Genomic DNA, 19251 nt, shown 5'->3' on the forward strand with positions numbered 1-19251 from the left:
CCTCACCTTTGCCAGAGGGGTGGAAAAGTCTCTCCTGCTGGTCCTGTGTTTTAGTCCTACCTGACAAACCAGCAGAGGAGTTACATTAAGCTGTCCCTGCACTGACGCTGCTGCTCTTGCCCAGCAGAACTGAATGTGGAGACGATTAACATCCCAACGGAGCTGGCAACAGACACTATAAAGTTCAAAGAAGTCACTTGCCACCACTCAGAGATTTATGCAGGAGCAGCAACGCATCTCCAAGCCTGACTTCTAACAGTGGTGCTCAGCAGATCACGTATATCCCAACGCACGCCTGAAAGGTCAGAGTCTCTGCCATCTGTCACACTCACACCCGACAGGAGATACCAATTAAAACTGAAATTCCATCGCAGTTGGAATGACAGAGCACAGGGAGACCCGGGGGAAGGAAACCAGCAGAGCTTGAGTGAGTGAGAGCGTGCTACACTTACCTTTCCTTACTGCCTGCAACACGTGAGCCTGCTGTAAGTGTACGTACAGCATGTCCCACTTCTCCTCCCACAGCAGGAGCCTGACACTGGGGAGCACCTGGAGACAGGTCTGGTATTTCACAACCCCACTACACCACAAGAGGAAGCAAAGCACGAGCAGCACAGTTACAACTCTGGGGTTTAAAATGAAACCAACTTGAATTACAGCCTCTAGTAATGGTTTCACATTGCTCATGAGTGGGGATGAGCCTCTCCGCCCTGCTCTAAGTGCCTAAACACACTCACCAGGTGCAGGTATCAAAGGGAATCTCTCAGGCTTAAAAAAAAGACAACAAACCTCCCACAACAGCAGCAAAAGACAACTCAGGTCCCTTCCAACCTGCTAAGTTTCTGAAAACTGAGACGGCCTCACACCTCTTCATCAAAAAAGACTCATCTCCCTCACCTTAGCTTCGAGGGACTGTGGAGAAAAAATGCACAATAGTATGAATAGAAAAACATTTTTCATTTCTTTTCAAAGTTGCCAGCTTACCAGTGAAGCTGAGCACTGTCCTACAGCGAACTCTCTGGCATCAGGTGGAGGAACCCTCTGGGTCACCACGCTGCAGAAAGCGACACCGCTGTGGTGAGTCATGCGCGAAGGTACAGGGACAGAGATTCACACAGAGACCAGCTTTTTGCTAACAACAAAAGACGAATCAACAGACAACACCAAGAAACATGCAGAGCATGTCAAAGGCCTGAAGAAGACAAATACAACGGAAGGAAGTTCAAAACTTGACTTCTCTTGTCCTACGTCTGAAGGTGTCACTTTAACAGAACTTCAATGTGGCTTCTCCTGTTCATGCTTTAATGACTTCATGGTCCTTTGGGGGCGGGGGGGTGGTGAAAAAAGGGGTTTATCCATCTGTCGGGTCAGGGTCGAGTTGGTTCAGCATCAGAGGCACTAAACAGTCTCGTCTCTTTTGGCATCAGTTTCCTTTCAAAATGATCTTTTAGCTGTCCTGTTCCACTTTGTTTTCCCTTCTTTGAGGTCCAAGTTCAAACGCTGGAAACTGGGAAGTCTCCGGTACTGAAATATCTGAGAGGAAGTGAATAGCTCCAGCCATGCCTAAAACATAATAAAAAAAAAGAGATTTTTGTGCATCTTTAACATTAAAATAACACAGTTGACAGCAAAAGCAACAGTGGCTGTTTGAACACCTCCTCACTGGATCTTTTTTTGACCAGGTGGGCTTAGGGCCTATAGAAAGGCAAGTTCATTGGCACTTTGCCCAGGAAACCAAGTTTCACTTGGAAAGATCAAAGGCAAGAACCAAGATCTCTCTGCTTCCACCTTTGCAGCTGCACAACTGTGATGCTACTTCAATTAATTAAAAAACAGTAAATCCCAATTTGGACTGTCCCTCAGAATTGGAGCAGAATTTCTTGTCATTTCACTGGTGAAAAAAAAAAGGCAAAACTGTATTATACTTGTGAAGTCCAGATGCATTTGTTCGCTCTTCACGAAGAGGGCAGCCAGAGCCTGAAGCACTAACACCAACATCACCTAGTAAAACTCTTCAGGTGACAAACAACAGAGGCTCCTACACCCGGTGTGCACACAAATACAAGCTCAGTTTTATGATCAAGCTAAAATCTCATTTTATCAATAGCTAAGCACATACAAACTAAGGCACCCCCTGGAAATAAACAGCATCTGATGCAAATTAAATGATGAAGACAATCCTGTAAGATGCACATGCAATTTCCACTGCAGAACTGGACAACTTCAAGTGCTATTTTGTCTACAAAAACATCCCATTAAATTAAGACTTTTTTGTCTCAAATTTGAGACTTCTAGATTTAAAAAAAAAAAAAAAATCACTGACATTAAAAAACCCCAAAATAAAAGCTGTATGTCAGCACTGAAGCACAAATCGTGCTGCTGCTGGCATTAGGTCACTGTCTCAATGAATTTCAAAGCTTTCACACAACAGATTATATTATTATACACCTGCTTTTTCCCCTCTACAAGTGCATGCACGGGAGCTCTCGGGAATCACAATACTTAGACTTTTCTCCCTTAAACATTAAGACAATAACTCTATTTAGACTTTATGATCTTGGAGCTTCTTTTCCAACCTTAATGATTCCATGATTCTATATAACTACTGCTCTCTTGTGTTCACACCTTGGATTGGTTTATTTGTAAAACAATCCTATTGATTGTCTGTAAAATAGCCCAGTCTGCTGTAATTTCACATGCTGGTGATAGGTGGCACGCTAGGCTCGCTGTTCATGAAGGAGCAGTGCTATTTTAAATCTTACTTGGGGTTATGATTCCTTGCTGCTGTGTTTCTAAAACATCAGGATGAGATTAGGGAATAGAAAATAAACTTTAAAAAAAAAATAATAGCAAAACCTTAGGAAAGTATTTAGGAACATCTTTGAATTTATGGAAAAGCCCCTAAGAATTCTGCATTTCTTTTCTGTTCAAGTGATTTGGGTTCATATTAAAACTAGTTTTTAACTTGCTTTAGTATTGCAGCAGAGAAGGTCTGGTTCTGATGAGCTAGCAACTACTTTGAGACCCCCCCCCTACCCACAACTGCTCCTCTGCCCAGACCCTCTGCAACACCACCTGTGACAAAACTGTTGCCCAGAACTGTTTGTTCTGTTTGCTTCAAGCCAAGAGGCATCAAGACAGCAGAATTTTATTCCAGGATTAATAAAATGGCATGGGCTTTACATTGGAAACTGCTGAAATGCAACCAAAAGTTAAGTCACGATCGTAAATTATTTCACTTTGTGTTTTTCTGCCCCTCCTGCTTCTTTTAGGCAGAGGTGGTGGGTCTGTTTTTAATAGTAGAGGAAGCCACCAAAGATTTCCCAGCTCCTACATGTGTGTCAAAACAGCAAGGTTGCCCTTCTCCCCTGTATTATACACTACTGTCTGCAACACCATCACTTTACCTTCAAAGAGAGAATAAGGTCGGTCAGGAATACGACATCCATGTGCACCATACTCCAAACACCATTCAGCAAACTGGAGAAAACATGAAGGAAAAAAAAATTAAACATTTTTTAATTTAAGACTGTTAAATGCCAGCTTGAGTATCTGCATATCTTTAGTAGGTACCATTAAATAGGAGTAAATTAGTGTAAGCAGAGACACAAGACAGAAATCAGTGTCTGAGATCAACGTGTCCCACTTTAACCGTGACAAAGCTGCAATGAGGTTTCAGGATAAGGATTCCACGAGGTCCAGACTGATAACAACGTAATTAGGTGGGCTGTGCTGAACTTCTGTTTTCTGTAAATAAACCCTGCTACACATCAATGAAAAGAGCTGCGAGAATAAATCCAGTTTCAAGGGTGAAATTTTTTCTAATACTATAATAGCAATTTATTTTTGTCTTGGTGCTTAATTTATCCACCTGCTCAGGGTTGTTAATTACATTTTGGCTTCTTTCACTTCCATGCACCAATTTAGAGTATGAACTCTCCAGCTGTCGTTACTTAAGTTTTATTTATTTCGTCTCCCCAAGCCTTATGAAAAATCATTAGAAATACAGTTAGACAATTATGGTCACCAATAGTTTGTTGCAGAAGATGGAACACCAGTAAGAAGAGTTCAGGGTGTCTTTCTTGTGTTTGATCAACACCACATTAGACATACATGACTTAGAATTGCAGCTGGATCAATTTCATATCAACCATCTACTTCTCCTTCCCGGCTCCCCAGAGCATAGAGGGGGATACAAGTTCCCCTGCCATTTCCATGCTTGGAAGCAAACCACTGCTTATTCAAAATATAATGCAAAGATTTCCTGCAAAGCAAAGAACTGAGAGGTCTCTCCCCACTGCTGCTGCGATCTGGGGAGCCTGCTAGCAAATAAATCACCCTACTGACTTAGAAGGTGGCCCGGCTCTAGAGCTGGAGCTCTATGGGGTGACAGCGTGCCCCCAAAGCCACCAATCTGTTCAACAAGCTTTATACTATCAAAACATGCGTATTCATTACTTTTCCAAGAAAATATTAACATACTCATCACATTTCTAACAGCTCATTAATACATGTAAATGTCCTGTTCACGTGCCCACTGCTGTCCTTTTGATGCTCTTTGAGGGTCATCTGGTGGTTGTGAAACTTTTGTCACTGTGCCCTTCAGCTGAACTTTTCTTCCACGTGTGCTTAGTTCATCTCTTGGCCTGTTCACAACACTTCTGGCTCCACAAAAACGGTTTATTCTGACATCACTACCTTATCTACCCTGTTGCAAAGATCTGGTGCCTCAAATCTACCTATTTCAGACTACAAACTTGGCTGGGCCGAGCTGATCTGTCACTGCCTTTCAATGTCACGTTGTTTAAGCAGAAGGGGATGTTCTTTCGGTATCAGTCAGGGTGTGTGCACGTGTGTGAATGTCTTGAGGAAACCCAGCAAAAAAAAACCCCACAAACTCAAACACTGTGGTCCACACTGTTATTAAAAAGTGATTAAAAACATTTTTGGGCCCCCCACAAGTATAAAACTTCAAACCAAGGCTTAATTCTCCATGTGATCTTGTCTTATCTGTGAGGAGAGAACATGTTTATGGCATGTTTCTAAACAACAACCAATTCTTGCAACATCTGCATCTTACTGCTTATTAGTTTTTATTATTCCTGCCAGCCTGGGAACTGCAATAGAAATTTAAAAAATGCACCCCAGGCTACTGAAGCACAACCATAATTTACAAGTTCATAGCTTCAGCACAACTCATAGATCCACTAAACCACACTAACATATTTGTTAAACCAAGGGGGGAAAAAAATAACAACAAAAAAAAGAAGTATCTTCTAGCAGGAAGCCATCTGCCATTATTTGTCACACAGCCTGGGCATGCTTGTGTCCTGGTTTGTAGCTGGGCCAGAGCTGGTTTCTTTTTAGTAGCTAGAACAAATAAAGCCCTGCTAGGGGTTTATTAGGTTCTCCAGGATGCAGGTATGCCTACAGGTGTCCTCATGGCGTAATGCTTTGGTAAATGCGAGGTGAGAAAGCAGCAACTCTTTAAAGCTTTGCTGATGGAGGACAGGCTGAGAGCAGAGATGAACACAATGGCTTTATGTGTGTCCAGTGTTCATCTGAAAGCACCTAAGAAGCAACTCATCAAATTTCCCGTTATAATACTTTTAAAAAGGCTGCAGCTAAATAGCTATGTATTCAAGATGAAACCAAGTATCTATGAATTAAGCTGAAAAAAACCCCCAAACAACAAACCAAACCAAACCAAACCAGAGGCTTATGAGATGAGGATACAGAGGCTGAGGAAGCCTTCTCCTTTGGGTAACTGCTAGCATAGTCTGAGCTGATAGCAAAACTTGGACAATTCCAGTGGAAAAATTCTGAGTGTGTCTTTCTCTGCAATTTGTATTAATGAAAAAAAATCCAAATGAGCAATTTAATAACTGAGATTCAGAGCTCTAAAAGCCCCAAACAGACACTAGTCTGTAAACAAATAATTACAAAAGACTAGAAGCAGTATCGCTTGAGGAGCCGAGGGTGACAGTGGATGTCTCAATGGAATAATTAGCACCACACAGCATTAGTCTGTTATTGTTCAGGCAGGCTCATTTTCAGACTCTGTTTTCTTCTGAATACATATTTAGTTCCTCCCCTCTTACAGAACATTTGTGTGTTTCACTCTGGATATTAAGCTGGTGTGTGCCCCACATACGCAGCTGAAATCGTCCAGTCAAAGTGTGAGCAAAGGGGAGCAAGTGACGGGACAATGTCACTGGAGAAGAGAGGGCTCCGGGGAGACCTTCTAGTGGCCTCCCAGTACCTGAAGGGGCTCCAGGAAGGCTGGGGAGGGACTTTGGACAAGGGCAAGGAGTGACAGAACAAGGGGTGATGGCTTGAAACTGGAAGAGGAGAGATCTGAGGAAGAAATTCTTTGGTGTGAGGGTGGTGAGACAGTGTCCCAGGTTGGCCAGAGAAGCTGTGGCTGCTCCTCCCTGGAAGTGTTGAAGGCCAGGCTGGACGAGGCTTTGAGCAACCTGGTCTAGTGGAAGGTGTCCCTGCTGCTGGCAGGGGGGTTGGAACTGGATGAGCTTTAAGTTCCCTTCCCACCCAAACCATTCTGTGATTCTATAATGAGTTCCCATCACACCACACAGCCAGCCAGCTCCAGATCTAGCACCAAACAGCCTAATCCGATCACAGTTCACTCTTGCACGGGCGTTACGACATGAAAGGACACAGTAATTTCATTGAGATGCCACAGAGCTCACCTTGCAAGCTCGGTAGAGGTACTTTTTATCCTGAGTTAGGTTATAGAGAGACAAGAAGGAGTAGCCATTGCCAGCAGTACCATGGCAGATCCCGTATCCTTTTCTCAATAAACCTCTCTGCCAGATGACATCACTACAGTCCATAGCATCCTTCAAGTATTTATCCTCCTTAAAGGTCTGTGGAAGAAAAACACGAGAGTAGACACACATAAATTGAAGTACTAATGAAAACAAAAGCGAGCTGGATCTGAGATGTTTTTGCTGTTAGTGTGGGGTTTTTCATATGCAATTTATTTTCAATTTTAATAATCCATTCATCATAACCTCGCCTTTCTCTTCTTACTAAGTTGTTTCTCATTTCTCTGCATGGAAAAAGAAAGAGCTTTTCAAGCTTTTGTTTCTGAAATCAGGACCCCAAAGGAAAAAAAACAAACCTCAAGTTCAAGGCCCTTGGCTCTACAACCTGTAACCTAATTTCAGGGTACATGATCCTTTTTTGCTTCTCCCCTTCATTCCCAAACCACTACATAACTCGATTTGAAATACAGAAATGTAACTCTTTGCCTCTCAGAAATGGAACACAGAATACTGGCCATCACACCTGGTCCTACAGGGCTAGGTCCTGGTCTTTCTGAGTAATTCTTGCTGGTTACTCACCATCTGCCTTCAATTCCACGTCAAAAAAGCACAAGAATATCTCTTTGCATAGCGCAGGGCTCTTTTCTGCGTCGCAAGTGCAAGGAGGAACACTCCATTGCCTTAATTGGTATTTGTGTTGGAAATACTCAGAAGCACCAGCCAGTTTGGGCAAAGGACCAATTTTGCAAAGTTTATTGCCACTGAAGTGCATTTTGGACACAGAGAGCCCACCAAGGGAGCAGAAAACAAAATCAAGTAGTTCAGCTGAACACACCATCTTTATAAGACTACTTTTTTTGCTCCCCTTTGCCAAAGTCACTCAACAAATCAACAAGACAAAAAAGAACAGTAACTGATGCGCTGCTGTGGACTGAGTCCTTTAGGGACTGCATCCCCTGCAAGGATGCTATTTAATAAGGTAACAGAAGCAATTAACACGCAAGATTCTTAAATCCACAAGCTTGATAAAGAAAGTCCCTCTCTCTGAACAGGGTTTGTCAGCTACTCAGCTGTAACATTTCAAATGAAGGCCTGGCAACAGCATTTGATTTCCAGAACAAACGCTGCTGTCTGTTATCACAAGTCCTTGTTCTTGGTCTGAAAGCACAGCCAGCAAAACATACTCCAATTCTTCTTATCTTCTTCAAAAAGTGGATTATAACGAGTAAAAGAGAAGCAGATGGCCCCTCATCTTAAACATAAAAAGAAGTCAGAAAGGAGACTGCTAAACAGAACTTGGTCCTATCCTTCTTATCTCCTGCAAAACATTTTGTGCTGGGGAAAGCATTGCACTGACAAAGGAGTGGTGGTGGGGAGGGAAACGTCTGCAGGGTTAAGTTAACCTCCTACCACAGTCCAAAGAACAAGCAACTCTGACTGCTGCTACATTCAGCAATGACGTAAGAGATGCACAGTTCACATTTCAGGTAGCAGCATGAGTAATTATTTCACAAACCAATCCTGCTTCTCATCAGCCCACCCAGAGGCCAAACAGGGAATCTGCCAAGGAAGGCTGTCAAGAGCAGGAATCAATTTGCATAAATTTAATTAAATGGCATACTTTCAAATGTCATGCAAATCAGAAATGCACAACCCAAGAGAGAAAGCAAACCTAGTTAAGGATGGAGAAGAGCAAACAGTAGGTTTATGGTAGCTCAGTGGTTATATTTACACCCTAGAATGGGCCTGGGATCTTTGCTCTGACATTAAATTCTCAAGAGCTACACATTAATAACAGAGTAATTTATGGAAGACACTCTTTAGCAAGACACATGAACCTAGGCTTTTGCAAACCAACATAATTCTTAAAACTTTTGGGATGAAGATGTAAAGAATTTAGGTCAAATATTCTCACACCCAGGACTCTGATATCAGATTGTTTAAATACATGGCTCTTTTCCAAGAAAGCCTTAAGTCCAGTAACTACTAGCAGCCGGAGAAGCAATTTTACCCACTTATTTTCTCTTTACAAACATTCCCATGAAAGTATTTTCTGACTTTTAGGTGCCTAGCCTCGGGTTCTGGTTTGAAAGTCTAGATTTGGAACGATGCAGAATGCAAGGCTTACAATCTCTGTGAAAACAGAGGTGTACATGAACACAGAATGATTCACCTTATAAGCCTGCATGAGCATGTGGATGACCCCGGGGGCACCATGGCACCAGTGCACCAGCCTGTCGGTCTCGTTGCTCAGTGACGATGGGTAATTCCCAGATCTGAATTTTTTATGCCGCACGTAGTCGATGCTTGGCTTCACGAGCTCTGTCAGGGTCTCCTGGTCCACCTTTGCAATTGGCTGAAGAAAACATTAAAAAAACAAAAACAAAAACAAAACACCACCAAAATCATAAACAAAAGCAGTAACAAATTATATATCAACTCTTAATTCCACGATCTATTTTCAAGTACCCTACATATGTGCCCTTGATCCAAATACTTTGAATCACTTCATACAGATTTAATTAATGTCTGGTTACAAGATCCTCGTGAAGAGTGTTTTTACAGCTACTGCAGAGACAAAGAAATTGGGGCACCAAGTTGTTACCTGTCTTACTGGACGTGACACAGAAAGACTATGGAAGAACTGAGAACACAATATGGATTTCAAGACTCCCAGGACTCTCTTTATACCTTAAAATACAACACTTCCAGGAGAAAGATGGTTTTATAGTTATGCTGCTCATAATATACACTTAAAACACAATGGGTTACACGTTTTGTTTTTAAAATAACTAACAGAGACAAAGCTGTCCTGTTTCCCAATAAATGAAGCGTGTATGCAGTGGCATACCTGGCAAAGGTTTAGCAAGGTTCAAGTTTTCCAACATAACCAAAACTCCCTGAAGTTATAGGTTATAAATCGGCATTTCCAATTTCAGAAGCAACAGCTACTTCTCCAGGTAGCTAAACATCTTTGTACTACAAACTCATCCTTAAACTGCTCTTCTGAGTTTTCTTTCTCATTTCTTCTATTTAGTTACATCCTTGCCCAAAGGAGAATATAATCCATCCACCTGCATGCCCCCTGTAAGTAAAGGTTTAGAAGCTGAGTATCTGTTGGGACTGCAGCTGTTCTTAGTTGATGTTCCCTCCTCTACAAGCCCATTTTACAGTATTTTCATAACAGAGCTTTTTATTTGACACAGCTTACGTGATTTCTGGAATTCCTGCAAGCTGTGGGAACAACTGCAGCAAGTGGAGCCTACAGGAGTCTAATAACTGAGCTGATTTTTTTTAATTAACTTGTCTTTATAGCTGACTCCATGTCACACAATTTCACTGTTTCCCACCAGCTCCAGCACATTTCCATTCAATAGGTGAGCGCACTGCTACACTTGACAGTCTTACAGCCAAATTAAAGAAGTTGTATTTTCAGTTAACACAAAAAACCTCCCAAAAGCCTCTATTTCACCTCAGCCAGGAAAGCTCTGCCAGATTTCTACCTACCAGGTGCCTCAAGCAAACTCCACCTCTGTACTTTTCTGAGTGGCACAGAAACCTTCATGCTGCTAATCAGAAGTACATCTGAATACAAATCAGCTTGTCATGAAGAACACCCTGGAGCTGATCAGATGCTGACCTGTGGGGTAGGGAGGCTCTGGAGGAAGCTTTGTTTTGGGGCTCTGATTTCACACTGCACCCCTGAAGCAGAAGGCAAAGCAGATGGGCACGAGCAATAAATGCCTTCAGGCTTGAGCTCTGCAAGGCAAGGCCAGCCCAGCATATCTGTCCTTGGAAGGTAAATCCAAAAAGAGCAGAGCTCTTTACAAACTTCCTTCTCACCTTGTGCTACCAAGAAGATCTGAGTACAATTGAGTTCTGTGCCCAAGCTGCTGAGGTCCCCAGTACCTACTTCCAACAGCAAAAAAGTAACCTACAGGTATGTGTCCTGGCTCTCTGGGCAAGGGCAATGATATGCAAACCCTTTTGTCTCAGGGTTAGTGAGAGGGGCTAGGAGTAGAGATTCCCTAGCTAGAGCTTCAGAATTCCCCTTCCACCACCTGCAGGAATTATTTAACACTGCTGAGCTCTTATTCTTCCAGTAGTCTTCTGTAAGCAAATCCAGCAATATATGTTTCCTCAGGAAGGTGTGGTACAGAAATTATGAATGGTGAACCTTCACATCTCAGGTGCTATGCTGGATGCCCTTTTTTAATTACCTAACAACCACTCAGCAAACCACGTCCTGAATCCTTTGCTGAAAATACAGAAAAATTCTCCTCATTTGGCGTGGGATGGATGGGGAGAGATTGGACTCCAATATGCCACCTTCTTCTGCAGTGGATGACTCAACTCTGCATGACTCACAATATTTAATGTACAGTGAAAAGACAGTAATCTAATGCTGCATAAACAATGGCTTTGTGGTAATTCTTAAAAGCAGCAATTATATGTAAAGGAAAAAACAGTTCTGATTTTAACATGTAGACAGAGTAGCAGAGTAGCTTCTGCTTAAACCAAAGAGCACTGTGCAATAATTTCTGCTCTCAGCCTTGAATAGTAGACGAAGGATGGAACATTCAAAGAGGCTTCTTCAAAGGACCAGATGTTTCTCAGAAGTTTCTCAGATGTTTCTCTGTTTCAGCAGAGCCAGGGAAGGAAAAATGGGAGCCAGGAAGATAAGGTGGCCAGAAGGGGCTGGACCACCTTGTTGAAGAAAGCAGGAAGTGAAGATAGCAGTACAGTAAATCAGAGCAGACCCTGTGAGACAGTCCCTGCAGAAAATGGCTGTAGGAAGGTTAAGACATGTCCACAGGTAGCAGAGCAGTAGCCACTTCCACAGCAAATCAGCTGCTTTAGCCTCACCTACTGGTGGAACTGGTGTGAGCTAATCTGAAACAGACGGGGAGACCTTTTGCAAATGAGGAATGGCTGAGCAGTGACAACACCAAATACCAGCTCAGTCACTTCTGCGGTGAACATCTGTACGTAGCTTCAGGCTGCGAGGACGAACAATCCTTCCACTTGCCTGAAGGAAAGTTATTTTGCATGAGCTGGGGCGAAAATTAACATTTACAAAGCTGCACAGACTGGCAGCACCTTCAAAAACCAGAAACAGGTACAATACAAATTTTGCAGCTCTACGGCCGTCTTCTGTAATGAATCTTAAGGCTCTTATTCCAGATTGTACAACAGAAGTAAGATTTACAGGCCTGTTTTGAAAAGCATCATAATCCCATTGGAGAATCTTGGGGCAGGGGGGAATGGATTTAAGTGTGGGAAAGAGAAGGTATATAGAAGAGAGGAATCTCACTAAGGACAACAGAAAGAGGAGAGCAGGGGTCATAAATGCTCTAAAAAACGTCAGATTTTCAAGAGAGAGATGGGGGGATAAGGAAGAGGTAGAGCATCTAAAGAATAAAGGCATACTGATGACTAACGTGTGATAAAGGATAGTCTTCCAAAAGCTTCAGGACAGTGGGGACAAGAAAAAGTCACTGGAGAAAAGAGGAAGGGCATGGAAGGCAGGAGGCACCAGTGGTACACTCATTTAAAAATAGCTAAAAACTGAAGATGAAGAGTGATGGATGGTAAGTGAACACTCAGCTGGTCTAACCGCAGGCACCAGTAGAAGTATGAGGATGAGGGAAGGCACCTCACTGTCTGTGTTGAGGGTAGGAAACTTCAGCCCCTTGGAACACCAGTGCTCTGGACCACAACTCAAGGGTGAATTCACTCTGATGCGAGGATACACTGAACACGCATGAAAGCTGAAGGGAAGACCCTCTGATGTAAAGCAAGAACTCACTGGTGTTTCATCCCAGAAGCCCACAGAAGATGCTCTTACCTGCATGAGCATGTAATAGATCCCAGCCACTCCGTGGGCCGCTCCAACGTATTGCTTCCTGTGCCACTGGTACAACAGAGGACAACGCTCTGTTTTCCGCTCCTCCTTCGAAAAGTTTTTCCCTGATTCAATAATAGCATCTATTACCTAAGAAAGACAACACATCCCTTTGGTCTGTCTCACTGGCTTTGACTCAGAGGGTTTTGCTTTGTCATGACTGAAACCATAGTAAAGAATAAGCCACAATAAACAGTGAGAGAACGACGATATTCAGTGCACTTGGACTTGAGTGTTGAGGTAGAAATGGAATTTTTCTTAAATGATGGAATCACTTATATTTTTAAAAGTAGAGATTAAATATATAAATATTTCTAATCACATTTTTCCAGGTCTGCCTTCTCTGGTTCTGATATCTGCAGAAGAGTCGTGCATCTTCCTCACACTGAATTCTTCTTTTCACCTAAACACGTACACACTTCTGTCTTAAAGTTTTCCCTTCTCTGGTTCTGATATCTGCAGAACAGTCGTGCACCTTCCTCACACTGAATTTTCCTTCTTTTCACTTAAACACGTACACACTTCTGTCTTAAAGTTTTTCATAACAATTTCTCATCCTCAAATGCTCCAAAACTAGTTACAGATTAGATCCATTTCCACAGCTGCCCATGGATGCACCCGCACTGGCCTGTCTCAGTCCCAGCTGGGCAGCAGGGAAAGGTGGAAGAGATTGGAGGGATGGATGAGACTGAGTTCCCAGTTCTACGTCCCCTCCTCTGCAGCATCCTTCTCTTAATCCTTTGAATAATGAGGAGTGATTCCAGTTCAACCTCACTGATGCTGTTGCACTGGAGAGAGAAAAGTATCTTACCTCTTTGATAACAGACTGTGGGACAGTGTCCGGACCGATTTCAGTATTCAGGTACAGCAAGGCATACAGGTAACCTGCTCTGCCATAAAGCAGCTCATCTGGAAGTTCAGCATCTGTACTTACGACTGTCCTTTGGAGCTGCAACAACCTGTATCAGACAAGGAAGGTGGGGAGAGAGAGAGAGAGAGAGAGAGAGAGAGCACCTTCTATAGAGACCATACTGGACTATGTATTGTACAAGCCACCAGTCAAACCAGAAAAAGGGGAAAAAACCAAAAACAATCAAAAAACCCCCAATATCACCATCCAGCACTCCCCCTCCTGAGACAACACATTGTCTCACGTGTTTAGCAGCTCAGTTTTGAAAAGGGCACTGCTATTATGCACAAGTGTTTTGCTTGCCTTTAGCAATGCTAAAAAAAAACCCCTTGGGCTGGCCATTGCAACTCTCCTCTGCTCCACGGAGACTCCTGGTATTACTCTCCCAGTCTGCATTAGAATTGAGGTGGAGCAGAGATCTGTTTTCCTGCCTACTCCCTCCCTGTCTCTTCCTATCCATTGTGATTAAATCAGCAATTAGATGAAACCATGGAGATCTGACATTTTAAACTGGGGGAAGGGGCAAGACAATCTGGATTCAAACCAAATTCAGTTCCAAGATCGCCCCCAGTCGCTATTACTCGGCAGAAATATTAGCATTAACATCATGCTGGAGCAAAAACACTGACCCCAATAGCTTGTTTATGCTGTCACTGCTTAATAGCAGGGAAAAGCCAGTCACAAAAAAATAAAGAATTTTATATTATCATTCCTTTCTTGGAACTATGCTTTGGACTTAGAATTAAATTATTTTCTTTTAAGCTTTCCACTGTTAAAGTTTTATTATTCAAATCATACAACTGGACAGCTACAAGGTAAAAAGTTAAAAGTGTAACTATAGATGATATTTTGACATCTATAATGTACCACTCAGATGGTGTCATGAATATATTTGTTGACAAAAAAGGGAAAAAAAAGAAACAAATAATCAAACTAACCTCCTTTTCGGCCCGCCTCCTACAAATGACTTTCTAAGGAGAGGTTAGACTAAAAGATTTAATGCTAATCTCATTTTGCTACACTCCTGCTTCACGCCTTACAGCAACACTGCAATCCTAGCTGCATCCAAAATGACATGCCTAAGCTTACTGCTGGTTCCAAAAGCAAAAAAAAAATCCCCAAACCTACCACCCATTTCAAAACTGAAATATTAATTCAGGAAAAGCAGCAGAGATTAATCACACTAGGATTCTAGATTAGAAAGAGACCAATTATATTTCCAAATATAAATCAGAATGGAGATGAGGACACGAGGCTGGTCTGCAAATCCTGGCAGCCTAGGGCGCGCTGCTGGACCACGAGCAGGGGGATCGCTGGTGCCCAACGCAAACCCCACAGGGCTCCGGTGCTTCCAGCCTCACCGAGACAGCAACCAGCTCCGTACCAAAAGGGACAGTCTGTTCTCCAAGGGAGATCTACAGCTAAAGTAAGATTCAGCAAGACATTTGTTACATTTAGATTACTTTCAAAAGGGGCTGGAATTTTTTCAGCCTACCCTTCATATTCTCTGACCTAATTAAAGCCCTCGCCTTTGTCGGTTCAACAAATCCCTCCTCTTTGTTCTATTAAATCTTTGTTACACATCAACCCGATGTACCATGTTTCTACCTGATCTTTCCAAATCCCTGCAGTGGATGTATTTTGTAACAAATCTACAATTAATCACAGAATCCCAGAATTGCCTAGATAGGAAAAAGCCCTTTAAGATTATCAAGTCCAATCATTAACCCAAAACTGACAACTAATCCATGTCCCTCAGCACTAGGTCTAGATGATTCTTCAGTCCCTCCAGGGATGGGGACTCCACCACTGCCCTGGGCAACCCCTTCCAATGCCTGAGAGCCCTTTCAGCAAAGAAATTCTTCCTCACATCCAATCTCAACTGCCCTTGGAGCAATTTGAGGCCATTTCCTCTTGTCCTGTCACTTGGTCCTTGGTTGAACAGACTGACCCACACTTTACAGGCAGCACCACATTCCGCACAAGCACTACATGTTGCCGATGACAAGCACGTGGCTTTTGTTAAATGTCACTTCAATGTGACAAAATCGGAACGTGCATGCACTACAGATATGCCCAGGACATCCTGTCCTTACAGTGATAGAGATAACTCTCTAAAGATGAATCAAGTGTAAGCCAGCTTTAACAAAGATAAAGCATGGTTTGTATTCTTGTACGGAAAATGTATCAGGGGAGAAAATGTCTCAATTTTATTTAATCCTGTCCTCCAAAACCCCACTGGCTAATGTTACCAAACCAATGCTCTCTACAAACGAAGGGCATGGCTTTTTCCACCATCAGCCACTTACTTGGCAATGCATTCTTTAGATTCACTATCGTTTTTCAGCTTGTGATAAACCACTGCACCCACTGCCAGTGGCCCAGCATCACCACAGAGGAAAGTAACTCTTCTGCCGTTCAGGTTGCGAAGGATTCTCTTCACGTAATCAAGAGATCGCTGCAAATGGCTCTGGTTTCTTGTGACGCGGTACAGTTGCAGATATAAGAGGGCAATACCTGGAAGAACCACAAGAAAAGAGAGATAGTTTCATTTACTTTTCCTTCTAAATACATCATATTCCCCTCTGTAGTGCCTCTGAACCAGTAACTCAAATGCACACAGGTATTTGGGCAATTAAAACATTGGGGTCAAGGGTCCTAGCTTGGGGACGGAATCAGGCCATCTGTTTTGATTACATTTCAATTTGGGATTGTGACAAAAATTTAAAAAATATCAGACTGAAACCAAATGGTACACTCACAATTTGCAGAGAATGAAGAAAATCTATGGCACAGGCACCAATGCTTGGTGAAGAAATCACTGAAGACTCAACAACTTGGACTAACAAGCACATGTATGATGTACATTGACTGTACTCATCTATTATATGCCAGAAGTTACTTATTTTCCATTTGATCTGTAAAAGGATCTTTTGATGAGTTTTTGGATTCAACTTGCCAAGTTCTTTTTAACCCTTAAACGTATTTCTCAATGAGATTATGAGCTTCTACAAGTTAAGCTGGTTTGTAAAAGCCAGAAAGCAAACAAGTCCTCAGAGAATGCCAGAAGGTAGTATCAAGCTTCACTCCATTTAACTCATAAGTTTTCCATTAAAACAAAACAAAAGCAAACCTTAAAAATTGCAGCAATGTAGAGTAAAGAAAGTGAAACAAATCCAGCTAAGTGGATGGTTAGCAAATGTACATGTGCAGATGCCAAATATTTACCTCCAGACCTTACTGCATCTCCAAGTTGTTTCTGAATAGGGAGAGCACTCTCCTGAGCCACAACTAAAGGCAAGTACACACAAGGTCCACTTAGCTCCACAGAGAAGCTACCTGAGGAGTCCACGAAGAATCAGCACCACAAGATTGCTGGTACATCCTCAGATGTTCTCCAGGCTGGCTTTGAACAGGTCTTTCTAGATGAGTCCAAGAGTAGAGCTGCAGAGCTTGGTTAGCCAAATTCAGTGGAATGGGAACTTGTGGGCTATTTACTGGGATTTCTGTAACCAACCCATTTTTATGTTGCAACAAATGTGTCAATATCTGGGCTTGATCAAAGGATGATCAGAAAAGTAGCCAGGAGGCCCCGCTCATCCAATCATTCCTTGTGCAACACCCTTAAAATGGCTCCTCCAAGAAGTCTGGCACATACAACGAGACCTCAGAGTCATTTCCACAGGAGCCTCGAAAGAAGTTTACAGCTTGGAATAGACATAGTTGGTGATCCTTCCACAGGATGGAAAAACCTCACTGGCATTAGACTGTGTTACTTGTTCATCTATCTTCTTGTTTCAGCTAATGATGGCTGTGTTACTTTTAGCTTATGACTCATTTTCAGCACACTCTGGTTTCTCAGCCATAGCTTCAGCTGTCAGTCACAGTGTCAGAACACAGCTCCATGGGAGAAAGCCCACCACTGGAGATCTTCTGCGCTCACTCAGCAGCCACTCATTTTCAGACCTTGAAACACATCTACCCTTTAAGTCTGAGTTGTCTAAAACTTCCCCACCCACAGCACCATCTGTACCAAAACATCAAGTAGAAAGCAAAGAGATTTTTACTCTTTCACTGCCAGAATTATGCCTGAAGATGGGAAAAGCCTGGAGAGTTTTTCCAAGCTGCTCCCCGTCACGACACAAAGACAAAAGAATAGATCTCCTCAGGGCACATTTCAAACACGCTGTGCTAAAAGCACAAGTATGCCTGAAGCGTGAGCTAGACAGAGCAGGAATAAATATGTCATTGTAATAGCAATAGTGGCACTTGAGAGGCGTGGATGGCAAAGAATTCTGGCAGCTTGAAGAGCAGTGACCGCATCAGGCTTGACAACTGCAGGCTCATTCAGATCTGGACAGCAATGCTAACTGAACAATGGTGCCTCGCAACAACCAGCGCTTGCACGTGCCTCTCTGTCTTCATGAACTTCACCATCTTGCAGCCTCACCTCCACACTCCCCCTCCTCATGTGTTCATTTCACCATTTTTGTACAGACAGAAAAAACACAGGCAAACTATCCATATTTTAGATTTTAAGGCTCCAAACTCTTGGAGGCAGAACATCTCCCCCCCCACTCCACCAATGATTAGAAGATGTTGTTACCATTAGACAATTACTAATAGTCAGCCAAACAGCTGAAGGTGAAAAGTACTCATTTTAAGAAAACCTTAAATAAGAGTTAAGCTGAAAGAAAGAACAGCCTTAGAAAATCCACTCCTTTTGCAAGACAAAGATCTCCACATACAAAAGCAAATTATTTCTCTGTAACTTTGTCTGCTGAACTTTGTGTTCAAGGCCAGGTTGGATGAGGCTTTGAGCAACCTGGTCTAGTGGAAGGTGTCCCTGCTGATGGCAGGGGGGTTGGAACTGGATGAGCTTTAAGCTCCCTTCCAATCCAAACCATTCTGTGATTCTATGAAGTCAACAGAAATCAATCCAGACAGCAGTGACAAAGGGTCCAGAGTTAAAAGAAACCAACTCACACAAATGCCTTTATCAGAGTATTTCTGACGCTCCTGTGCGAATATCAGAACCTCCTCCTCTGAACAGACCCAATGACATCATTTGACAAACACACTTCATTCAAATTCTAGTTTTCTCACCAGTCCAGCCAGTGTAGGCAGAGCAGTCATGTGGATCTGCTGTCTTCAGTCCTTCCTCCATTTGTTGCAGAAGGTCCTTGATTTTTGCCTGGATCCGTTTTGAGAACTGAGCACTGACCTGAAAACGGGAGAGACAGGAGAAAGGGAGTGTGTCAGAAAAGGAAAGATTCCAAGAATGCAAACTGTCTGCTCCACTTTCTTGTTTTGGGGAAAAAAAAATCCCAACAAAAACCAAACAAATAAAAAATAACCAGGGAATAAATCCTGCACAGCACAATCAGCAGGGTCAAGGTGGTTCATCCCACGCCTCCTATAATGCATTCCAATTACGTATTAGAGTAAGTTACTAGTATCTACATTAGATAAAAATTATCTGGGGATGCTTTAAGGCCACATGAAGAGCAGCTATGGACACTGTGACAGTATGTAACTATATGCTGCCTCTTATCTCAGGCTCTTTAATACAGTAAAAGCAGAACTTCTCTGAGCTGAGTAAAAGGCAAAGAGAAGCAAAGAGAAGACAACCATCTGCTACCACTCCG

At 42.7% G+C, this 19251-nt stretch overlaps 1 protein-coding gene across 1 annotated transcript; it reads right to left on the reverse strand.

The window, feature by feature from the left end:
* Positions 1-1131: 1131 nt before the first annotated feature.
* On the reverse strand, positions 1132-18827 carry LANCL2 (LanC like glutathione S-transferase 2; the record flags this gene model as incomplete). Its single annotated transcript, XM_010164519.2, has 8 exons — positions 1132-1563; positions 3408-3480; positions 6711-6887; positions 8962-9144; positions 12637-12783; positions 13505-13652; positions 15913-16120; positions 18710-18827. Coding segments are annotated over 8 exons (1170 nt in total), but the record flags the coding sequence as incomplete, so codon positions are not given.
* Between the last annotated feature and the right edge of the window lie 424 nt (positions 18828-19251).

The sequence above is a fragment of the Antrostomus carolinensis genome, unplaced genomic scaffold (genome assembly GCF_000700745.2).
Source record: "Antrostomus carolinensis isolate BGI_N321 unplaced genomic scaffold, ASM70074v2 scaffold15683, whole genome shotgun sequence".
Taxonomy (NCBI): Eukaryota; Metazoa; Chordata; class Aves; order Caprimulgiformes; family Caprimulgidae; genus Antrostomus; species Antrostomus carolinensis.